Raw genomic sequence first — 21536 nt, forward strand, 5'->3', positions numbered from 1 at the left:
CGCTTCAGACCGCCGGAGCGCGCCGCCGCCGCCGCCTCCTCGGCGGCATCGTCCACTGCAGGGGGGCTGACCGCGGGGGCGCGCCCGTGCACGCCGCCGCAGCCCCGAGAGCGCGCACGCACGCCCGGGCCGCGCCCCCGGCCCCCTCCCCACCTCCCGCCGCGGTGCGGGCCTGGCCTGGAGGGGAGCGCCTCGGTCTTAAAGTGCCTCTGCCGGCAAAGGGCTCTCTGGTCACCCTGCAAGGGAGCCCATCCCTGCTGCACGTTGTCACCGGCCTCTTGTTTGCTTGTCCATTGTCTGCAACACCCCCCGCCCCCCGGACGGAGAGACCAGGCAGGCCCGGGCCGGCCTGCAGCCGAGCGGGCCCCCCAAATCCTGGGAAATGCCTGGATGCGGGCGCTCCGGTTGCAAAGGAGAAACCTGCTTTTTGTGTAGTGAGAAAATGGAGAAAAAGAGAGATCACCTTTTATCCCACCATCGGAGATCAACGTTAACATTTCTGTTTGCTCTCATGAATATATCCTGTATACATTTATTCTGCAAGAAGATATTGCTCAGCGAACTTTAGTAACCTTATTCTCACACGTTACAAATGTTTATTTTTTATTATCTTTCTGCGTCCCTATAATCAACCCGCATTTGCGGGTGTTAACCTGTGGTCCGTGCCAGGCCCCCATAATAGGAAATTGTGTGTCTGTGTCTCAGTGTGTGCTAGTGTCTCTGTCCTTCGGTGTCTCTCAGTGCGTGCTGTGTGTATTCTTGAGCACACACAGAGAAGTGGTATGTACGTCTCATCATCTGTTCTAGGCAGTCCCTGTCTCCCCCAGAAATTAACAATCACGGATACATGTCGTTTCTAAAGGCAGCTGAGCGAGCCCGTGCACAGGGCCTCGTGATGTGTTTATATGAACCACCCAACATCGCGGTCAAACCTGCTCCAGGTGCCCCTTCTCTCTGTGAGGTTTCCAGGTGTCCCTGCTCGGCTAGGGTCCCCTAGACCTTGTGGGCAGGTCCCCGCCCTGACCTCCTGCCTCCTGCCAGCCTGCGCCTGGGAGCAGCTGCAATGAGGCCTGGGGGGCGGCTATTTTTATCCTCTGGGGAGAGTGAGGGAAGAGGGAGGCGGACGAGGCCGGAAGTCCTGAACTTGATTTTCTTCTCCAGTGAGAGGGATGGGTTCCATACAGAGATAAGCTGGCCTCGATTTTTTTCAAGCTTCAGCCCCGCCCGCACAAGAAGGCTGTGCCCATCATCCTACGGGAGGAGCTGCGCAGGGGTGAGGGCTGAGGAAAAGTGCTCCACTAAAGAATGACAAAAAGGACAGCAAAAATGCTTCTGTTGGGGTAGCCCCTACTACTTGTTAGGGAGGCAGGGCTCGGTCAAGACGGGCTCGGGGCTGGGAGTGTGCTGAGTGAACAGGGTTCTGAATTCAGACAGGAGGCATTTTTTAAAGGATAGCATATTGCCTGCAGTTTTGACAATGGCTCCCAGTCCCCAAGTAAGGAAGCGCCTGTCTCCTAGGGGACCTCTTCTTGTCAGTGACTTCTTGAGGGACTCTGTGCTGTAAACAGGGCACAGAGCTGTCAGTCAGGCCTGGCTGGGTTCTGGTACTTGTTAATTGTGCGACCTCGGGAAAATTACTTAAACTCTCTCAGTTTTTCTCATTCATAAAATTGGGGTGATACTGCCAGAGTCACAGGGTCTTTACAGGATTTAATTGGAGAAGATGTGAGTAAAACAGCTAGGCAGACACTGGACTGGGTGGGTGTCACCCCCATTGTTATTGTTATTATAATTAACCCCTTCCCTCTAATGACTACTTCTTAGAAAGTTTCATCACCAGTTACCTCCAAACAGTTCAAACCAGGGACCCCCAAGAACTTCACTCAATAGCACCAAGCCTGGCCCAGCGCCCCTTGGTACCAGGCATCTCGCTTGACCCTGGGACACCGGTAAGCAAGGTGCTTCCTTGAGACGTGTGATAAATAAATGTTTACTGCACATTTTCATCAGTGCTATGAAGAAAAAGATAGTGGTTCTCAAAGTGTGTTCCCAGACCAGCAGTACTATCACCTGGGAACTTGTAGAAATGTAAATTCGTAGTCCCAACCCCTAGAGTAACAGGAATAGCAACCTCAGGGGGTAGCAACACACAGAGAAGTGGTGTATACATTTCATTATTTGTCCTAAGGTGTCCTTGTCCCCTAAAGAGCATCACAGGCCCTCCAGGTGATGCTGGCCAATGTCAAGAAGATCTCAGCCCTGCTCTCTCTCCTCAGGAGCACTGCAGTGGCCTCCTCACAGGCCTCCCTGCTTTCTTCCTCTTACTCCTCTCGCTGTTCTCAACACAGCAGCCAGAGCCACCTGTTAAACAGCAGCCAGATCGTGTTGCTCCCTGGCTCTTGGACTACCAATTGGCTCCTCAATTCATGTAGAATAAAGGCAAAGTCCTTACAAGGTATCAAGGCAGTTCTCACTCTCCACCTCCCTCCCTTCCCTTCTGACCTTATCTCTTGCTCTCTCCCCACTCCTCCTCATCTCCTCTACTCTTTCCCTGCTCACAACCACAGTGGCTTCCTTGCTGTTCTTCTAACACACCAGACACAATCCTACCTCAGGGCCTTTGCACTGCTGTTCCCTGTACCTGGAATATAGTCTTCCTTCTGACATCCACATGGCTTCATCTCTCACCTCCTTCAAATCTATACTCAAACGTTAACTTCTGAATAAGATTAAAACTGTGAACTTCCCAATGCTTTACTATAACTCCCCAGAGAAGGAACCGGTTCCCAGTCTCTCTCTCCTGTCTCTGCAGACACAAAGGTCTTCCCACAACCCCCAACCTACCCCTGAAGAGGGAGTCCCCTGTCCCTCCCCTGCCAAGATGTGGATGGCAACTTCCGAAATTTCCCAATAAGTCTCAATGTGAAAATGCTAGGAAGCCCTGACCTCAGCCTCCTGAGGTTTCTTCGCCTAGGGGAAATAAAGGCCACAGCCATCACCACGCTCCACACATTGCCTCCTCTCTTGGTTCTGCTTGTCACGGTGGTTGACCTTATTCTGTTCCTCTGGGAGAGAAACTTCAGAAGGCCTAGAAAACATCATCATCGGGACTTGTTTCACTCCTTAAAAAGGCCCCCTTGGGCTTGAGATGCTGCAGGGTGGGTGGGAGCTCTGGGCCAGCAGGGAGGAGCTGCGCAGGGGTAAGGCCTCCCAGGTAACGCAAATGACAGGGATGTTCCCTATGTGGAGTCCGACACCTCCTCAGAGTACCAGCTCCTATGCACAAGGATAGATGCATGACCCACAGAGCCCTGGGAACAACTTCCCCACAGGCCTGCGCTCAATCAGCTGGCGGAGGGATCTAGAAAGAGCTGGCTCCTAGTTCTTAAAACAGCCCCTTCCTTTGCAAGGAGCAGTTGAGAATGCTGCTGCGTGCTGCAGAGCAGTGTAGTTGTTAAATCTCCTCCCCACGGGTAGCATATTAACCCACTGCATTGTCACAGAGTCACGAGGCACGGAAGTACATGGAGTAAAATATGAATATCCCCCTTGACACAAACCAACGTCTCTCCCCTACCTCCCAGTTTGGCGTATGTTCTAATACACCTTTCTCTAGACATTTATCTACATATACATGTATTTAAACGCACAACTGTGTGTGGGGGAGGGGGGGTTCAGTTTCATGGAAAGGGAATCATACAGGAAATAATGGTCTACCTGATTTGCTTTTTTCAGTAATCAAAATAAATTGAGGTCTTGAAGTGGTTTGCATGGCAGGGCATACAAACGCACCTCCATAGAGTTCTTTTGGTTGGGATGGACCACGATGGGTTTCACAGTTCTGGTAATAGACCAAATATCCTTGCGCATACATCTTTGTGCACACTTGTAGATATTTAGAAGGGTGGAATCTCAGAAGGGGAATTGCTGAGTCAAAGGGAGTTACCTTTTAATGTTGACATTCCACTGAATTGCCCTCTGGAAGACTTTGCCAACGTACACTTTCACCAGTGGTGTAATGAAAGAGACTGAGTAAGGGATCAGTATTTTCCGTTTTGCTTTTGAGGGTCTAGGGAAAGAAAATTAACTCGTCGTTTATTCTGCATTTCCCTCATTGCTAGGGAGGTTGAGCAACTTCTCATATTATTTATTGCCCGCTTTGTGAAGTATCTGTTCACAGGTTTTTCCTGGTTTTCTGGGGGGTTGTTTTTCTTCTTGATTTGTAGATATTTTCTTTTACTGCATCCCTTGTAATTTCAAACTTGGTTTATGTCCTTTGCTTAATCTGAATTTTGGATTTTTATTTTAGATAAATTTAACAGTTTTTTCCTTTATGGCTTCTGTGTCTTGCTTAAGATCTCCACAATTAATAATTTTTGTATTTTTCTAATACTTTTGTACTTTAAAAAAAGTTAGCTCCTTCATCTATCTGGAATTTATGTTTATATGTTGCATATGACACAATTTTATTTTTTCCATATGGGGAGCCATTTGTCCTAAACACCATTGCATTTGTTGAATATTTCACTTTTAGTCGTTAGAACTATTTTAGTCAGAATTCTCCAGAGAAATAGAACCAATAGAATGTACATATGTATATAGAGAGAGAGAGAGAAAGAAAAAGAGAGAGAGAGAGGTGAGATTTATTATAGGAATTGGCTCACATGGTACGGAGGCCAAGAAGTCCCAGGATCTGCCATGTGCAAGCTAGAGAACCAGAAAAGCCAGTAGTGTAATTCAGTCTGAATCCAAAGGGCCAAAAAGGGGTGGGGGCCATAGTGTATGTCCCAGTCTGAGGCCTGAGAACTAGGAACACCGAAGTTGAAGGACCCTAGGAAATGGATGTCTCACTTCAAGCAGAGAGGGAATTCACCCTTCCTCCACCTTTTTTGTTCTATGCAAGCCCTCATCAGATTGGATGATGCCCACCCTCACTGATGAAGGCTGACCTTCTTTACTCAGTCTGCTGATTCAAATGCTAATCTCTTCCAGAGACACCCTCACAGACACATCCAGAAATAATATTTTGCTAGCTATCTGGGCATCCCTTAGCCAAGTCAAGTTGACACATAAAATTAGCCATCACAAATCCACCCCTTGTCAACTTGGCACCCATACGCATCTCCTTAAACATATTTAATCTCTAAATAAAAACAATAACAAGGTCATAACTCTGCCCAACATGATACAACTATCCTACATACAACTGAAAACGCACTAATCCCTTCCCAAGAAGAGGAAGTAAAATCCTGGAGTGATGTTTACTCTTTTCTTGATATCCTGTAACATAAATGCTATGATGTGACATTAACCGTATTTAAATATTGATATAAAGTCAACACATCTTATATCATAAGAGAATAAGAATGGAAAGAAGACAAAGATATTTGCTTAATGTATGCGTATATATACACAAATGTATTCATAACAAAATAAGTTTTTATTAATAATAAAATAAGTGTTTGGGACAAATGGCTGCATTTGGAAAAAATAAACATATTCATAACAAAATTCATGATAATTACCATCCTCATTTCTGTAACTGGTCACGTGGTTGTAGCTGGTATTTATAACCACCTTCTTCAATGACCATTCTGTATTCCCCTTGCCCTCAGCAAGCACCTTGGCTGGTGGTGGTTCTTTACTTGGTGGGGTGACCCAAACCTTCATGCCTAAAGGGTCTGGCCATTACTAATCCTGCCTGGATTGGGTTGTTATAGTTTTCCATTGACCTTGATCACAGAGCATGTACACTAAGAGACACCCTAAAGGATCTCCTGTATTCCAGACATCCTCTTCCTTACCTGTCTCCTGGTTTCCAGTATTGCTTTTGAAAAGTCAGTTGTAACTCCGCCACTTTGACAAAATAACTGTCTTTTCTCTATGGCTGTTTTAAGATCTTTTTTCACGGTATTCTGCAATTTCACTGGGCTATACGTAAAAGTGGATATCTTCCCATTTACATTACTTGAAATTTATTGAGATTCCTGGATCTGATGTCTTTTAAGAACTCAGGAAATTCTCAGTTCCATTTCCTTTATCATTCCCAGATAGATAGATAGATGATTGATAGATAGACAAATAGATAGATATGCATTTTTTTCTAAACCATTTAAGAATAGATGAGAGACATCATGCCCTTTTACCCCTAAACACTTCATTGTGACTTTTCTAAGAACAGGTTGTTCTCTTTCATAACCATAGTACAATTTTCAAAATATAGACATTTAACGTTGATATAATACTGTATTCTAACCCACAGTCCATATTCAAATCTCGTAAATTGTCGCAATAAAGTCCTTTACAACTATTTTTTCCTAGTCTGGGATCCAATCCAGGATCATTTGCACTTTGCATTTGTTTGTCATGTCTTTTTAGTCTCTTTTAATCTGAAAAGTTCCTCAACTTTTCTTTTGCCTGAAGTTTTTGACCTTGACCAATTATTTTGTCAAATATTGCTTAGTTGATGTTGCCTGATGTTTCCTCGTGATTAGGTTCTGGTTATGCATTTTTGGCAGGAGTATCACTGAAATGTTGTGTTCTTCTCAATGCATCGTATCAGGAGGCATGTAATGTTGGTTTGGCCCATTTCTGGTGGTATGAAGTTTGATCACTTGTTTCATGTGTTGTCTGATACATTTCCTTGCTATAAAGTTACTATTTTTCCTGCTGTGATTGATACGAAATTTGGGGGGAGATACTTTGAGATTATGTAAATCTTCGGTTCCTCCCCCAACTTTTATCTGCTGGTTTGATCACCTATTGATGATTTTCTAGCTTTACTATTCCTTCCATATTTAGTTGACATTCAACCATAAGGGAGACCTTTCCCTTTTTCCCTATTTATTTTTTTCATTTATTTGTATCCATATGGATTCACGGATTCTGATTTTGTTCAAAGGATTATAGTCTATTAGTATCATTGTATATTTTCATCCTCAAAATATATTTGAGGATATTTGAGATTTGGCCAGTGGGAGCCCCTTCAGTTGGTTCCTGTATCCTTTTAACAGATCTCTAGCATTCACTGAGCATTTTCTTACTTTATGGAACAACAGATAATTCTTGTCTCCTCTTTTACTTTTCTGCCCCAGCCCTGGAATCAGCCATTTTTCTTAGAAGCTCCAGTTCCTTTTAGTGGAGAATGGTATTTAGAAACCAAGATTTAGGAGGAAAAATGAGAAAGCTCTTTATGTATGAATATGGAACTACCACCATTCTACACAGGTGAGTAAGACCAGGTGCAGAGAAGTATATGGAGCATGCTGCTATTTGTACAAAAAAGGGGAAAGGAATATAATTTATGCACTTGTATATGTATAATATAGGTTTGGGAGGTTACACACACACACACGCAAACACCATTGCCACCGCCACCACCACACATTGATACTGATTGCCTGGGCAGAAGAACAGCAACAGTAATGGGAGGGAAACTTTTCATTGTATGGCCTTTGATAGTCTTTTGAATTGTGAACCGGGTGAACATATTCTCCCTTCCCTCAACAATTTGTCTTATAATTCTCCTAAAAAAGCAAAAAAACAATGTGTTTCTTCTTTAGGTTCTTGTTTTCTGGTGCTATTGTGGATTCTCCTCCTCCTTCTCCTCCTCTTCCTCTTTCCCCACGATTTTATGAGATTTGAGAGTGGGTGGGGAGGGACAGCAGATATGTGTGCCTAGTTTGCTTTCTGCTTCCATTCGCCTCTCTAATTTTAATCTGCAGTGAACACTATCATGTTCAAAATAGCATAAGCCAGTGTGATAGGGTTCTCCTCCAAAACAGAACCTATATATACACAGAGAGAGAGAGAGATTGTAAGGGATTGGCTCATGTGATTGTGAGGGCTGACAAGTCCAAATTTGTAGGCTGGCCAGCAGGCTGGAAATTCAAGGAAGAGTTGATATCACAGTTTTGAGTCCGAAATCTGCAGGCTGGAAACTCAGGCAGAATTTCTATCTTGCAGTCTGGAGGCTGAATTCCTTCTTCACAGAACCTCAGCCTTCGCTCTTAAGGCATTCAACTGAATGGATTGAGGCCTGCCCACATTATGGAAGGTAATCTGCTTTATTTGAAGTCTACTGACTTAAATGTTAATCACATCTAAAAAACACTTTCCCAACAGCATTTAGACTGGTGTTTGACCAAACAACTGGGCACCATAGCCTGGCCAAATTAACACAAAAAATTAACTATTGCAGCCAGTGTTCTTAATCTTTTCCTTTTCACTGCTCATGGCTATCCACGCTACTCATTGTTGTTGATGTCAAGCAACATGTGTTCACAACATGTTGACTCCTGTGCTCAGCCACACAGCACTCTCCAGGAACCCACACTACTACAGAGATCATAGGGGGTCATTTTCCCTCAAGTGTCAGAACCACTCTATGGTTTTCCCGGTCCCACACAGAGGGAAGCTCCACCAGGACTAGGATTTCACTGGACTGAATTTCCTTTCCCTGGCTTCGTTGTTTTACTGGAGCTTTCTCACTTTTCCCCCCTTTTTTACTCCAAATATAATCAGAATAAACAGTATATTTGTGACATGATGCATTCTTGAAAAACATCTTCTTCTTCCTTTTTAAATATTGCTGTTAGGGGTGCCTACTATGGAGTCATCAGCCAAAGAAAGAAAAGGTAATTTTTTCGTCCCTGTTCAAGAGGATCTTTGGCTCAAGCTATCCTTAAAATGGCTCTCCTGAACCCCAGGAGAGAGTTACCAGACCTGTGCTTTCAGGAGCTTGATTAAAGAAGCTAAATTGGATGAATTGGGGGTAGAGTGGGGGCTAGGTTAGGGCTTCCAGGGAAGGAGAGATGGATCCAGCTGCCAAGAAAACCTCACTGAGGCTGGGAAGGGGGACTCTCTTAGGTTCTGTGAGGAGGCTGGATGTCTGACACTGAGTGGTGGCCCTGGTTGCCACAGGGATCCCTGTAACTGAGCACTGTCTGTGATGAAGGCCCTGAGAGGGCAACTTCAGAGTCCTGCCTGGAACAGCAGTGCTGACCCAAGCTGGAGTCCAAATCTGCACAGAAGAAGAAACACTGATGACCCTCCTAGGGGTCTACCATGACCAGAGGCTCATCTTCCTCCATTGTTCCAGACTAGACAAGCCTGGGATTCTGGTATGACCTGAGGGAAGGAGAAAGAGTCACAGAAAATGACAGGTACAAGACTTCTTGCCAATCATTATAATTGGGCCTCAGAGCCCACTTTTTTCTCTTCTTACTCTTGGATAAACTGAGAAAAATAAAGTAATTGCAATTTGAGGCCTGTGGAGTAGTCCTTACCTGTTAGGTACGTGTTCTTTCAGATCTGGCCTCATTCTCCACACATTCCTTCTGCTAGATTCTGTCCTTTCTCCCAAAGCCTGCGCAGCTCTTTCCTTTACTCAGAATATCCATTCTCTTTGGTATCTGTCTCCACCCAATTCTATCAGGAAATATACTAGCCCTCACAGGACTCTGGGGTTTTTCATTCTTCCTGTAGAAAATATCATCTTTATGAGTGGTCAGTTTGCATTACCTAAAACGGCAACTTTTTATTTGACCACAGCCGGAATATTGGGGCCCATGGGGAGGAGCTGAGAGTTTATCCAAGAATAAGGAGAGGGCATTGAACAGCACTGAAACACACCTGGGCTCAGACCCCCAACTCCCTGACCCCCTCCATCTCTGTGACTCCAGGCAAATTGTAGTTCCTTAATAGTAAAAGGAGTTAATAATGCCAACTCTGCAGCAGGGATTAGGAGAGAAGGACATGAGATCGTGCATGCAAAGCACCCAACCCATTGCCTGGCGCATAGGAAAAATAGCTCTGAAATTATTGCTGGAGTAATGATACCACACAGAGGAGAGCTGATGACACTCTTTGAAATTTAAATAGAATTGATTTGAAAACCACCTTTGCTTTCAATGAGGTTCACCACCCCCACCAACATACACACAAATGCCATTGTGTTCCTGGGATCTGCAGGCTCTAGTTTCATCCGACCTAGAACTCCCTCTGTCACCAGGAGCACCTGCCACCTCTGTTCTTGGTCTCTGTTCCAAGTAAATCCAGACAGAACACAGCTCCTTTCCTCCATTTGCAGGCTCACGTGGAGCAGTGTTTACATAATAAACTTCATTAAAGATCTAAAGTAAAGAACAGTGATGTTGAGGGCAGAATGGGAGGGGTTCAAGAAGAGCACAGAATGGTCCAAATCTTGAGAGGACATATTAGACACCTCTTATGTTTACATGACAGCCCCACTCTCGCCACAGCCTAATTCTCCCCAGCCACCCACTGAGAAGGTGCGATGGTATCTCCCCTCTTCCCCACCCCGCTCCCCAAGGCTTTCCTCACTTCTCTTCCCTTTCTAGATGCTTTCCAACCCCCAAATTCCAGTTTGTTTCCTCTGCAGAGGAGTTAAGCTATCTCTCTGTTTTCTATTCTCAACTCTTCACCTTCTGTGTCCACCCAGGTGTCTTGTCAAACAAAGAGCCTTGTGCTCAAAAGGAATGCATGCCTCGGGGGAAGATGAAGCTGCCATCTGTTATGATTTTAAATATTAGCTTTCCTCTCTCTCTGCTACAATTATAATTATTACTGAAATATGCCTAGGAGAGATGTGACAATTAGGCAAGTGTGTTAGATGGATCACTTGTTAAAGATGTAGATGATAGGCTAGAAGTGAAATGGTAAGAGCAGTGGCTGGGAAACCAGGCAGCATGACTTTCCCAACAGACCAGGTGAGAGAAGATCCGGACTGACGAGGGCAGGGCAGTGAGGATGGGAATGGGGGACCTGATATGAGAGATGTTTATGGGATAAGATCAGCAGGGTCGAGGAGAGATTGAAAGGGGGCGGGGAGCAGGCAGTGAGAGTCAGGGGCAAGGATGAGTCCCAAGTGTTTGGACTGGAAACAGGTGATGGTCGTGCCACTGTGATGGATAGAGAATAACAGCAATATTAGTGCTAACCTTCCTCCCCCTCCTTCTGCTACTACTAATGATCAGGGCCATTTGTGGAGCGTGGACAGTATGTCAGCCACTCTGATGAGTGCCTGACATGCATCATGAGATACGATGAGACATTAATTCTATAAGGAATGTAATATCCAATTTTCCAGATGAGAATGCAGTAATTTTCCCAAGTTTTCACAGGCTGCAAAAAGCACTTTGTACAAGTTTAAGTTCTGAAATAGTGATTTCAGTTTGGGACATGCTGGGCTTGAGGTTCCTATGGAACATCCTGGTAGAAACAACCCACTAGCAGAGGGATATGTAGGTCTGAGCTCCACAGAGAAACTGGGCTAGAGATACAACCATCCACACAGAGTTGGCAGGAGAGGCCAGGATGATTACTGTGGGGTGAATCCCAGGAAGCTCATGTAGAGTGAGGGGAAGAGGGCTGAGATGGAACACTGGGCACCTCAACATAAGGAAGAGGAGAGGAAGAGAAACTGCAGAAAAGGAGGAGTGGGCAAAGAGTGATGAGAACCGGGAGAGCTGTAGTGCAGTCTAGGAAAAGTGGTGTAGCAGGGAGATGGTGGTCAAGTGTGCTAAATACTGCCCGGTAAGCCAAGAACTGAGGTGCGCCCAATGCATCTGTCCACCATGGGGGCGTTGGGAGGGAGACTGTGGCAGGCAGAAGGCTGCCTGCACAACTTAAAGCAGGAAGGAGAGGCAAGAAAGTGGAGACAGTGAACAGTGATGTTTTCAAGAAGCCTGGTGTGAGAATAAGGAGAGAGAGAGCAATATCTAGATGAGGATTTAGAGGGGTTCTTTTAAGACGGAAAAATATGAGCTGTTACCAAGCCAAAAGGAATGTGCCAAAACAGAGGAAGAGTCAAGGCTACGAAAAACCAGAGGAGATATCTATGGGGCCACATCCCAAAGAGGCAGGAAGGGCTAGGACTGAAAGCCACGGTGTAGTCTGCACAGTGGAAGGAACACCTCTGGCAGCTTCAGAAACAGAGCCTACTATAGTGCTGGCCCAGAGTCTACTCCAGGTGGAGGTCAGGTAGGTTCAGACACAGACATCTTCTTGGGGCAGGGAAGAAGGGGAAGGAAGTGAAGGAAATCCACATTTGGTTGCCTGTATTTTCTCTGAAATATCAAAGAAGGTCATTTCTAGGTTAAAGCACAGAAAAGTAGGGTAGAATTGGGGATTTAATAACAGAGTTGAATGTATGCAGATGCTGGTGAGGTGGATGGAAGATGATATTGACCAAGGATCTTTAACTTCTGCTGGGCGTTGTTGAGGGTGAAGCCGAAAGTGATAAGTGAAGTCTCTGAGGTCACACCAACCTAGGCTGGGCAATCTGTTCACAAGAAGGAAGATGGCCTCTGAAATAATTCATATTCGGAGGCAGATCCAGAGCAGTGGCAAGAAAAAAGAGCAAGGTTGTAGAGGATGTTTAAAGTGATAAACCATGGCATCTGGCTTGGATAGGTTCCAAGTGAAACCAAAAAGGGATAACATAGAATAAAACACTTCCACTTAAAGATGGCAGATTGAACACAGCTTTTATCTCTGCAATCTCCCCAAACCCTAGTAAAATGGCAGGAAGGGATTTTTTTTTTAAGGGCATAAACCAATATGACAAAAGGAAATGGAGCAGAGACAACAGTAACTACCTTTTGGAAGCTGAAAGTAGCTGAACAGTGGTAACTGACTCAGCTAAAACCCACATCAGGAATTGCGGCACCGGATGTCTCTGAAAGGGAGGATACAGCAAAGGCTAAGAATAGGAGGTGTGGAGCCAGCTTGATGGTCTAGTAGTTAAGAGTTTGGCGCTCTCACCACTTCAGCAGCTGGGGTTCGCTTTCTGGTCACAGAACCACACCACCCATCTGTCAGTTGCCATACTGTGGCCACGACTCACATAGAAAAACTAGAAGGACTTACAACTAGAATCTACAACCATGCACTGGGGCTTTGGGGAGGAAAAAAAAGGAGGAAGATTGGCAACAGATGTTAGCTCATGCCGAATCCTTCTCTGCAAAAGAAAAAAAAGAGAATAGGAGGATTGAGTGCCTCTTTGAGAAGCACATAGATCCCCAGGTCTTCTCTCTAACCTAAGCGCACAGCTAAAAGTTTATGATCTGGAAAGGATAAAACAGAGGTCTTTGGACTAGAAGCCATCAGGTGCTGATGAAAGCTGAGATACTAAGCGAAAAACAGGAGGATAAAGTGAAAGTCTATGCACTGAATAGAGAAGACCCCAACCCCATCTGCAGCCCTCTTCTCAAGCTTAGCTCCCAGGATGCTTGGCAGCCACGTGGGAGATCAGGAGATTGTTCTCCAGGGAATCTGCTCAGTTCAGAAGAAAATGTCTACAGATGCTGACAGTTGGTGTTCCCTCCACCTTTGTTACTCTGGGTAAAGGCCACCAGTCAACAATCAGATTTTTAGCACTGCGCTCCTGAACAGGAGAGGAAAGGCAAGGTCCCTAGACATTTGAGGTAATTCTTCAACATGAAAGGCAAAGACCAAAATAAACAGAAAAAAGGAACCTGTATAAATAGAGACAATGCAGAGAATAGAAGAAAATATTTAAAATACGATGATTAATAATATTCCTAGAGAAATTAAAGATAATATAGAATCCATGAGATGAGAACAGTCTACATTTTTTAAAAAAGGTCCAAAAACAAAGAGCACTCTTAGAAAATAAACTATGACAGTAAAAATAAAAAAGCCAATATAAAAGTTGAAATACAAAGTTAAAGAAATATCCCAGAGGGCTCAGCGGCATAGTGGTTAAGTTTGTACACTCTGCTTCAGCGGCCCAGTGTTCATGGGTTTGGATCCCAGGCACGGACCTACAGAGTGCTCATCCAGCCGTGCTGCGGCAGTGTCCCACATACAAGATAGAGGAGGAGTGGCACAGCTGTTAGCTCAGGGACAATCTTCTCCAAGCAAAAAGAGGAAGATTGGCAACAGATGCTAGCTCAGGGTGAATATTCCTCACCAAAAAAAAAAAAAAAAAAAAAAAAAATCCCGGAAAGTAGAACAAAAATATAGCAGTAGAAAATAGGAGGGGCTGGCCCCGTGGCCGAGTGGTTAAGTTCGCGCACTCAGCTGTGGTGGCCCAGGGTTCGGATCCTAGGTGCGGACATGGCACCACTCGTCAGGCCACGTTGAGGCGGCGTCCCACATCCCACAACTAGAAGGACCTGCCACTAAGATATACAACTGTGTACAAGGGGGGTTTGGGGAGAGAAAGCAGAAACAAAAAGAAAATAGGAGAGAAGAGATAAGAGAATAAATATGAGACGATAGCTGTGCCACAGGCCAAGACAGCTACGGTCCAGAGTGTCAGAAAGATCTGGGAGCAAAGTCTCCAAGAAGAGGACACTGATAAGTACACAGAAAATTAAGCAAGAGGGCAATTGTTAACTCCAGGGAAAAAAATTGCCTGAGAAAGAAAAAAAAGCAATTATAGTATATACAGGGCTTACCTGTGACTGATATTTATATTGTCAAAATGATGTAAACCGTAAATATTGGTGGAGGGAGGGGAAGTTAGCATGCGCAGAGTGTCTTTAAAAAGAGCTAAATCTTCATCTCCCATGCTTGGAAATCAGTAAATAGTGCCTAAAAATCAAGAAGTGGCAATATAATCCCATTCTTCAGCAACACAGAGGAAAACAGCAAAAGAATCAGCCAAAGGAGTGAAGGGAGAGTGGGAGTGGAGGACAGGAGAGGGGACCAGAAGACTGCTGGTTTCTGGTGTTTCAGAGAATTATTTGCCTTTAAAACTATAGGTTTGTGTAACTTTGCTAAGAATTAAAAGATTCAGATGGGATAGAGAGGGGTCAAGTGGAGCACAATGAAGGGTGGTCTGCCCACTCCATGAATTGAGCAGCCTGGTCCGTTCCAGCTACATTAACTTAGTAACATTAACTTACAAAACTTTCCAACTACATTAACTTAGTAAAAACCCTTGAACTCACTAGACAGGATAAAACATGAAGTACTGATTTGTGGCCGACTACTAGCTGACACCCCAAATAGCATGTTCCCTCCCCTCAACCACCACAGAAAGCCTGTTAACAGCAAGAACGGCAGACTCAGCTTATCATTTCAAAGAAGTTTTGTTCTCTGGTGGGTGGGAGACAAAACACTCTGGGAAGTATGCATAAACTCGGAGAACGGGTTTCCCGTGTGTGTGTGTGTGTATTTTCATGCACATACACGCATCCCTTCCACCTCCGTAAAAAGAGCTTCATGCTAGGGGAGGACAGACAGAGCTATAGAAGAATAAGAGTGGTATGTGGGGGAGCACTCCTCCCCCTGAGCATGAGTTCTAATGTGAGGAGAAGGGGAAGGGAAAAAGGAGCATTGCTCTGGGAAGGCAGGGGATCTGAGGGAAAGGAAGACTCGTGGGCTCAGTTACTGAGCTGCACTTGCTCAGATGGGTATTGCACCTTCTGATAAGGGGAAGCAAGAGGGATGATGGCACTTCTAGACATAAGTGGGCCCTAGTTTTTTACAGGCCTGAGTGGTTTGAAGGGCTTCTATGAGCTAATACTGAGCCACAGGTTAGTTGGGAGTGAGAGACAAGCTGGCCTGGTTGAGGAGAGACACCTATGCACTGGGGGGTTGAGCTTGACCTGTCCCAGGAGGTAAGGAAGAGAAAGACCAGATTGTTAGAAGCGAGGGAAGGATGAGGCTAGACTCCATGGGTTGGAACAGAATGTGCCACTGAGCAGTGCTGCCACTGTCATCTCTGAGAGAGCACCACAGACCACAGAACATCAGTAGCTGACCACAGCATAGGTCCCAAGCATAGGAGACCAAAAAAGGGACCTGCTTCTCCCTCCGCATGGTGACTATGCTGATGAGCAAAGTTCTCAGGTTATGCGGGACCAGAGAGGAGTGCAAAGGAAGTAGAAATGGAGCTCTGAGCTCCAATTTAAACATCATCCCAAATTTGGCTGAGAAGTCATGGGGTGGGACTTCATGCACCAGGATCAGATTGTCCTCCAGAGCCCAGGCCAAAGCCACAGGCTCAGAAATTAAGGCCAATTCAACACACTAATAAAGTTTTGCACACTTGAGTTTTATGAAGGGCCATACCCAGCTATTATCTCTGTTACACTTGTTAATATCCTTTGACTCAAGAGGCCACAGAGGCCTGAAAACACAGTTGTCATGATAGTTGAACAGCTGTTGTTTTTTGGGTGCATACTAAGGCAGGTGCTTGACACCCAGAACCTCATTAAATCCTCAGACACCCAGGGATGCAGCCCCGTTACAATCCCCATTTTACAGGTGAAGGAGCTGGGATCTAGATAGGTGAAGTAACTTGCCCAAAGTAGGTAGTAAATGGCAGAGCCAGAATTCAGACTCAGTCTGTGCTGATTCCAACACCTGTGCTGACATTGAAGAACGACATGTCCAAACTGGGCTTCACCACAGAGCGTGGTTTTCTAGAAAGCAGCTAATGTCTGGACATCAGTGAATGAGCACATACATTCACTTTCTGGGGGATCTGTTAGCACTCCGGAAAGGTGTTGGAGCAGGAAGGTGTGGTCTAGGGTGTGGGAGGGCCGCCAGGTGAAAGCCCTGATGTGCAGTCAGGTGCTCTAACCTGTCGACAGCAGCAGAGGCAAGTATTGGGCAAGAACCCCGAAAGTCTTCAAGCTCGAGGCATACTGTTTCCTAAAGTGATTTTGAAACAGTGGAGGAATTTCTTAACTTTGGAATGTGTCCAATAAATTTCTGTGAAGTGAGGTATTCAGTTCAAGTTCTTTAAACTTGTGCCAAAGAGCTGTCAACTTAGATCACAAAAGATCATAATATTAAAAGCTCTCTGTTCTGGCAAGAATCATCAAGCCCCGTGCATTTCCCTATTAAATTCTTCCACATCTGTCCTCTGTCTCCTTTCTCAGGTCCCCACACTGGCTTACACCTTTATTGCATCCAGCCTCAGCCACTGCAACAACTTCGTCCATTCAGAAGGTGTGGACTGAAAGTAGTTTAGATCAGGAAGCTGGTTCAGTGCTAGGGAGCAGAGGTAACGAAAATGTGGTTCCTGCCCTCAAGGAGCTCCCAGACTCAGGAGCATAGGTGTGCTTGTGGCACAGACTGGCATGGCCCATCCCAAATCCCCCTCCTCCCTAGTAATACAATTACTGTTCTGGATGGCTACCCAGTTGGACTACATTTCCCCACCTCCCTCCAGCTTAGGTGAGGCCATGTGACCGAGTTCTTGACAAAGGCATGTAAGGGAAGTGATGTGTGCCACTTCCAGGTCCAGGACATCGGGCCTGCCTCCTTCACCTCTCTCCCCTCTTCCAAGCTGGCTGGAGCCTGGATCTGGTGGTGACCAAGTTTCTATGATGCAGTCAATGACACTTCCCAAGGGGATAGAAGAGGAATGACTTAGAAGGACCCGGGTCCTTGAATGACCCTGAGGGGCAGCTCTCATCTCCTAACTATAATGTAGGAGAGAAAAATGAACATCTACGTAATTTAAGCCACTGTATTTTGAGAACTCTTCATTATAGACATTTACCTTTCCCCTAACCATAACAGGAATGTTTTTTTTTAAAAAAAAGAGTAGCCTAGAGTATTCCTGGTGCTATAAAAAAAAGTGGAAAAATCAGTTCAGACGGGGCAGAAGGTAGGGAAATGGAAGAAAGAGGAGAAGGCTGCCTGGTAGAGAGCCCCCTTGTATTGAATCTTGAAAGGTGAGTGTTTTCAACAAACTCTACCCATGTTGCTCATCTACGTTTCATTCTTTTGGTTTGCTACTTTTGTCCATGTTACTTTTTTCAGATCTATTCCCTCTCATCCCTATTGTGCATCTATTAAAGCCTGTCCAGGCTCCAAGACACAGATTAAATCTCACTTTCTCCAGGGAAGCCTTCCTTGACCAGCTCTCCAGGAGCGATCTCTGCCTCCTCCAAAATCCTCTGGCACTTAGTCTCTATTGTTTATTGATCACACAGTTAAATCTTCTCTGCCAATATCTGCACTTTTGGGGAGCTTCTTTAGTATCCGGCATGCTGCCTAGACTTGTTCTGGGTTCCCCAAGGTTGTAGCATATCCTATATCTCTATTGCTTTGTAACAAACCTATCTCAAAACTTAGGGAAAATTAAAACTATGATTTACTTTTATTGCTCACAGTTCTGGGAGTTGGCTAGGCTCAACTGGATGGTTCTCTCTTAGAGAGTTGCATGCTGTTGCAGTCATTAACAACTGGGGCTGAAGTCAGCTGAAGGCTTGGCTGGCCTAGAGGTTCAAGATGGCTTACTCCTGTGCCTAACAGTTGAGGCTGCTGTTGGCTGGGAGCTCAGCAGGTCCTATTAACCAGAGAGCCTACATTTGGCCTCTCCATGTGACTTGGGCTTCTCACATAACTACAGCTGAATTCCAAGGATCAATGCTCAAGAGGACCATGCAAAAGCCTTGTGACTTAGCCTCAAAAGTCCCAGAATATCACTTTCACTACATTCTATTGGTCAAGCAAGTCACCAAGGTCAACCCAGGCAGGGGAATTAGATTCCACTTCTTGATATGAGGAGCAGCAGGTAAATTCAGGGAGATAAGGAATTAATGACAGCCATCGTTGGAGACTATCTCACCACGCTGTGTAAGCACGGGATCTGGAGTGATGGTTGCTCACAAATTAAAACAAGTGACCATATTACACTTCCCCATCTACAAATCAGAGACCCAGGGAGATGGTCTTCTCCTCCTCCCTGAGTCTATGAGAAGGATTCAGTGTTATTCTGGCATTAACCTGGGGACGGGAGAGACATTCAAATGCCAAAATGTCCACCAAAATCTGGACAACTTGTGAACCAAGAGATTGCCAGGAGAAGACGGAAGAGAATGGAGAATGAACATCTCTGGATTAGGGATAAAGCATCTGTGTTTCTTCTGAAAATCTCTTACCGCTCATCCTTGCCCACCTAATGTGGGAGTCAAGGTCAAGTACTAGAGCAGAGTTAAACTTGGAAAAAGACTGCACAATGTTAAACTTGGAGGAAGGCTTTCCTTAGCCCGTTAGCCACTCATTTGAGTCAAGTTTATGGCACAGCATGGTATCTCTCCTGTACAGCCTTTGGCTACAGGAAGAGGGGACCATACAAGCTACCATCAGCCACTTTGGCTTTTGAATTCTGTGGTAGACTGAAAAATGTCCCCCTTCAAAAGTGTTCATGTCCAAATCCCCAGAAACTGTGAATATGTTATATTACTTGGCAAAGGGAAATTAAGTTTGTAGATCGCATTAAGGTTGCTAATCAGCTGATTTTAAGATAGAGAGATTATCCCAGATTGTCGGGGTAGGCTCAATATAATCAAAAGTGTTCTTAAATGTGGAAGAGGGAGGCAGAAGAAGTGCCACAGTCAGATAAAGAGACATGATGATGAAAGCAGAGGTGGGAGTGATGCCATTGCTGGCTTTGAAGATGGCAGGGGACCATGAACCAACGAGTGCGGCAGCCTCTATACGCTGAAAAAGGCGAGGAAGCAGATTCTCCTCTAGAGCCTCCAGGAAGGAATGCAGCCTTGCTGATACCTTGATTTTAGACCATCGAGGCCCATTTTGGACTTCTGACCTACAGAACTGTAAGATTGTAAGTGTGTCTTGTTTTTAGCCAGTAAGTCTGTGGTAAGTTGTTACAGCAGCAACAGGAAACTAATACAGACCCAAAGCACCTCAGCGATTAAACAGGAGTCCTGTCCCTGGGGACAGTGAGCCCACACACCTCCTGTGACTGATAACATTCAGGAGCAGGAAATATCCTGTCAGGACTGGTCAGGACCGCTAGAGTGAGGGGTCTGGAGGAAAGTGGCAGAAGCTGATAACTGGCCAGCTGCTCTGCCTGAGAAAGCATGGGAGAGGGGAGGGGAATGAGGAGCCCATGGGCGGATGAGGGGGTGGAGGACATTTTATGAAAGAGAAGTCTTCCCTTCTTCCCAAGAGAAGGGACTGGGAGAAATTGCTGTGTTGGGCGGCATAATTTCCCCTTCATTGCTCCTTTTGGAAAAACATTCAGTAAAAGCTGTCTTACTCTGCAAGCTTTTGGAGGTGGATCTGTGTGTTTTGGATGCACCGTTGGGCGAAGTGTGGCCACAAGAGCAGCCAACGATGCTGATTAAATGAATGTTTCATGACCTTAAGTAAAGAACAGAACTTAGGCTTCTCTGAGCAGTCCTTGCCCAGAGCCAAAGGAGGAGGAAATTTAAAAAGCCAGAGACAGAACAAGCAGGACTTGGCGAAGCGGCCATGTTTCATAGTTCAGTTTGCTTGAAAAGAGGAGCACTTATCCCTAATCCTTCAAACCAACGAATATCAAGGAGAACATAAAGCCTGGTGCCTTGGGTTTAGAATTCAAAACCCAAAATAAGTCTCCTCACCTCCCAGAGCAGGCAATTTCCCTGTCTAAGGCTAGTTAAAATAAACAGAGAAGAAAGATGAGGTTGGTGACTTTTCGAATAGATGTTTATTGTTCCCTCCTCTCTCCACCTGTCTTTACTGGAGAACACGAGGTGGTGGGGTGGGGGTGGAGTGAGGGCAGGAGAGAAGAGATGCCATTTCTGCTGTTTCTCAGCCTTAATTCTGTTGGTGAGGGAAAGCGCTCCCCATGGGTGACTGGAGCTATGGGGACAGTCGGGGCTTTGCTCTTGTGGGGAGGTAGGGGACAGTGAGGACTGCTCACAAAGTTCTGAGGTAGAAAGTGTTCCTGAGGCTGCTTCATGATGCTGCCAGATGATTCTTGCTTTAAAAAACTCAACCCCTGATTTAGACTTAGCATTTTTTAGCCAATGTCCTCCTCTGCCACTGTCTTAACTGGTTAAGAGATAATATATAAAAATATATGTGAAGGGGCTGGCCCCGTGGCCGAGTGGTTAAGTTCGCGCGCTCCGCTGCAGGCGGGCCAGTGTTTCATTGGTTTGAATCCTGGGTGCGGACATGGCACTGCTCATCAAACCACGCTGAGACAGCGTCCCACATGCCACAACTAGAAGGACCCACAACGAAGAATATACAACTATGTACCGGGGGGCTTTGGGGAGAAAAAGGAAAAAAATAAAAATCTTAAAAAAAAAATGTATATGTGAAATGTAAGACAGATCACTTCCTCTTTATTATCTTCACACAAGTATTCCATACTCATGAAATCAATCTCCACAGCTTCCAGAACTAGGGCTGGGCCCAATACAAAATACTGTAGGTAGTGAGTGGAGGTGAGGGTTGTGGATTATGCCCCGACTTGGTTCTTCCAAGCCATCTCTCTAGTCTTCATCCTTGAAGAATTGCTCAAATGCATTATCACATTCACTATCTTCATTTCCTTTCCTCTCGCATTTGTTTGCTGATTGATTCCAATTTGGCTTCCATCTCTCTACCCAATGGAAACTGCCCATGTCTCGGTTACCAAGAACCTGCCTATTCCTACACCAAATGGTTAGTTCTCTTTTTTTCAGCTTACTTCCCTTCTCTGTAGCATTTCACACAGTTATTCCTCAGAAAACGCTTTCCTTGTTTTCCTCCTGCCTCACTGATGGCTACTTCTCAGCTTCATT

At 45.3% G+C, this 21536-nt stretch overlaps 1 protein-coding gene across 1 annotated transcript in view; it reads right to left on the bottom strand.

Moving 5' to 3' along the window:
- Nucleotides 1–21536, bottom strand: part of RYK (receptor like tyrosine kinase) — a 138341-nt gene that overhangs the window by 94768 nt on the left and 22037 nt on the right. Inside the window, exon 2 of the mRNA XM_046641052.1 lies at nucleotides 72–236. Coding sequence (XP_046497008.1) covers nucleotides 72–236 — 165 coding nt within the window. The remainder of the gene's footprint in view (nucleotides 1–71; nucleotides 237–21536) is intronic.

This window comes from Equus quagga, chromosome 1 (assembly GCF_021613505.1).
Source record: "Equus quagga isolate Etosha38 chromosome 1, UCLA_HA_Equagga_1.0, whole genome shotgun sequence".
Lineage (NCBI taxonomy): Eukaryota > Metazoa > Chordata > Mammalia > Perissodactyla > Equidae > Equus > Equus quagga.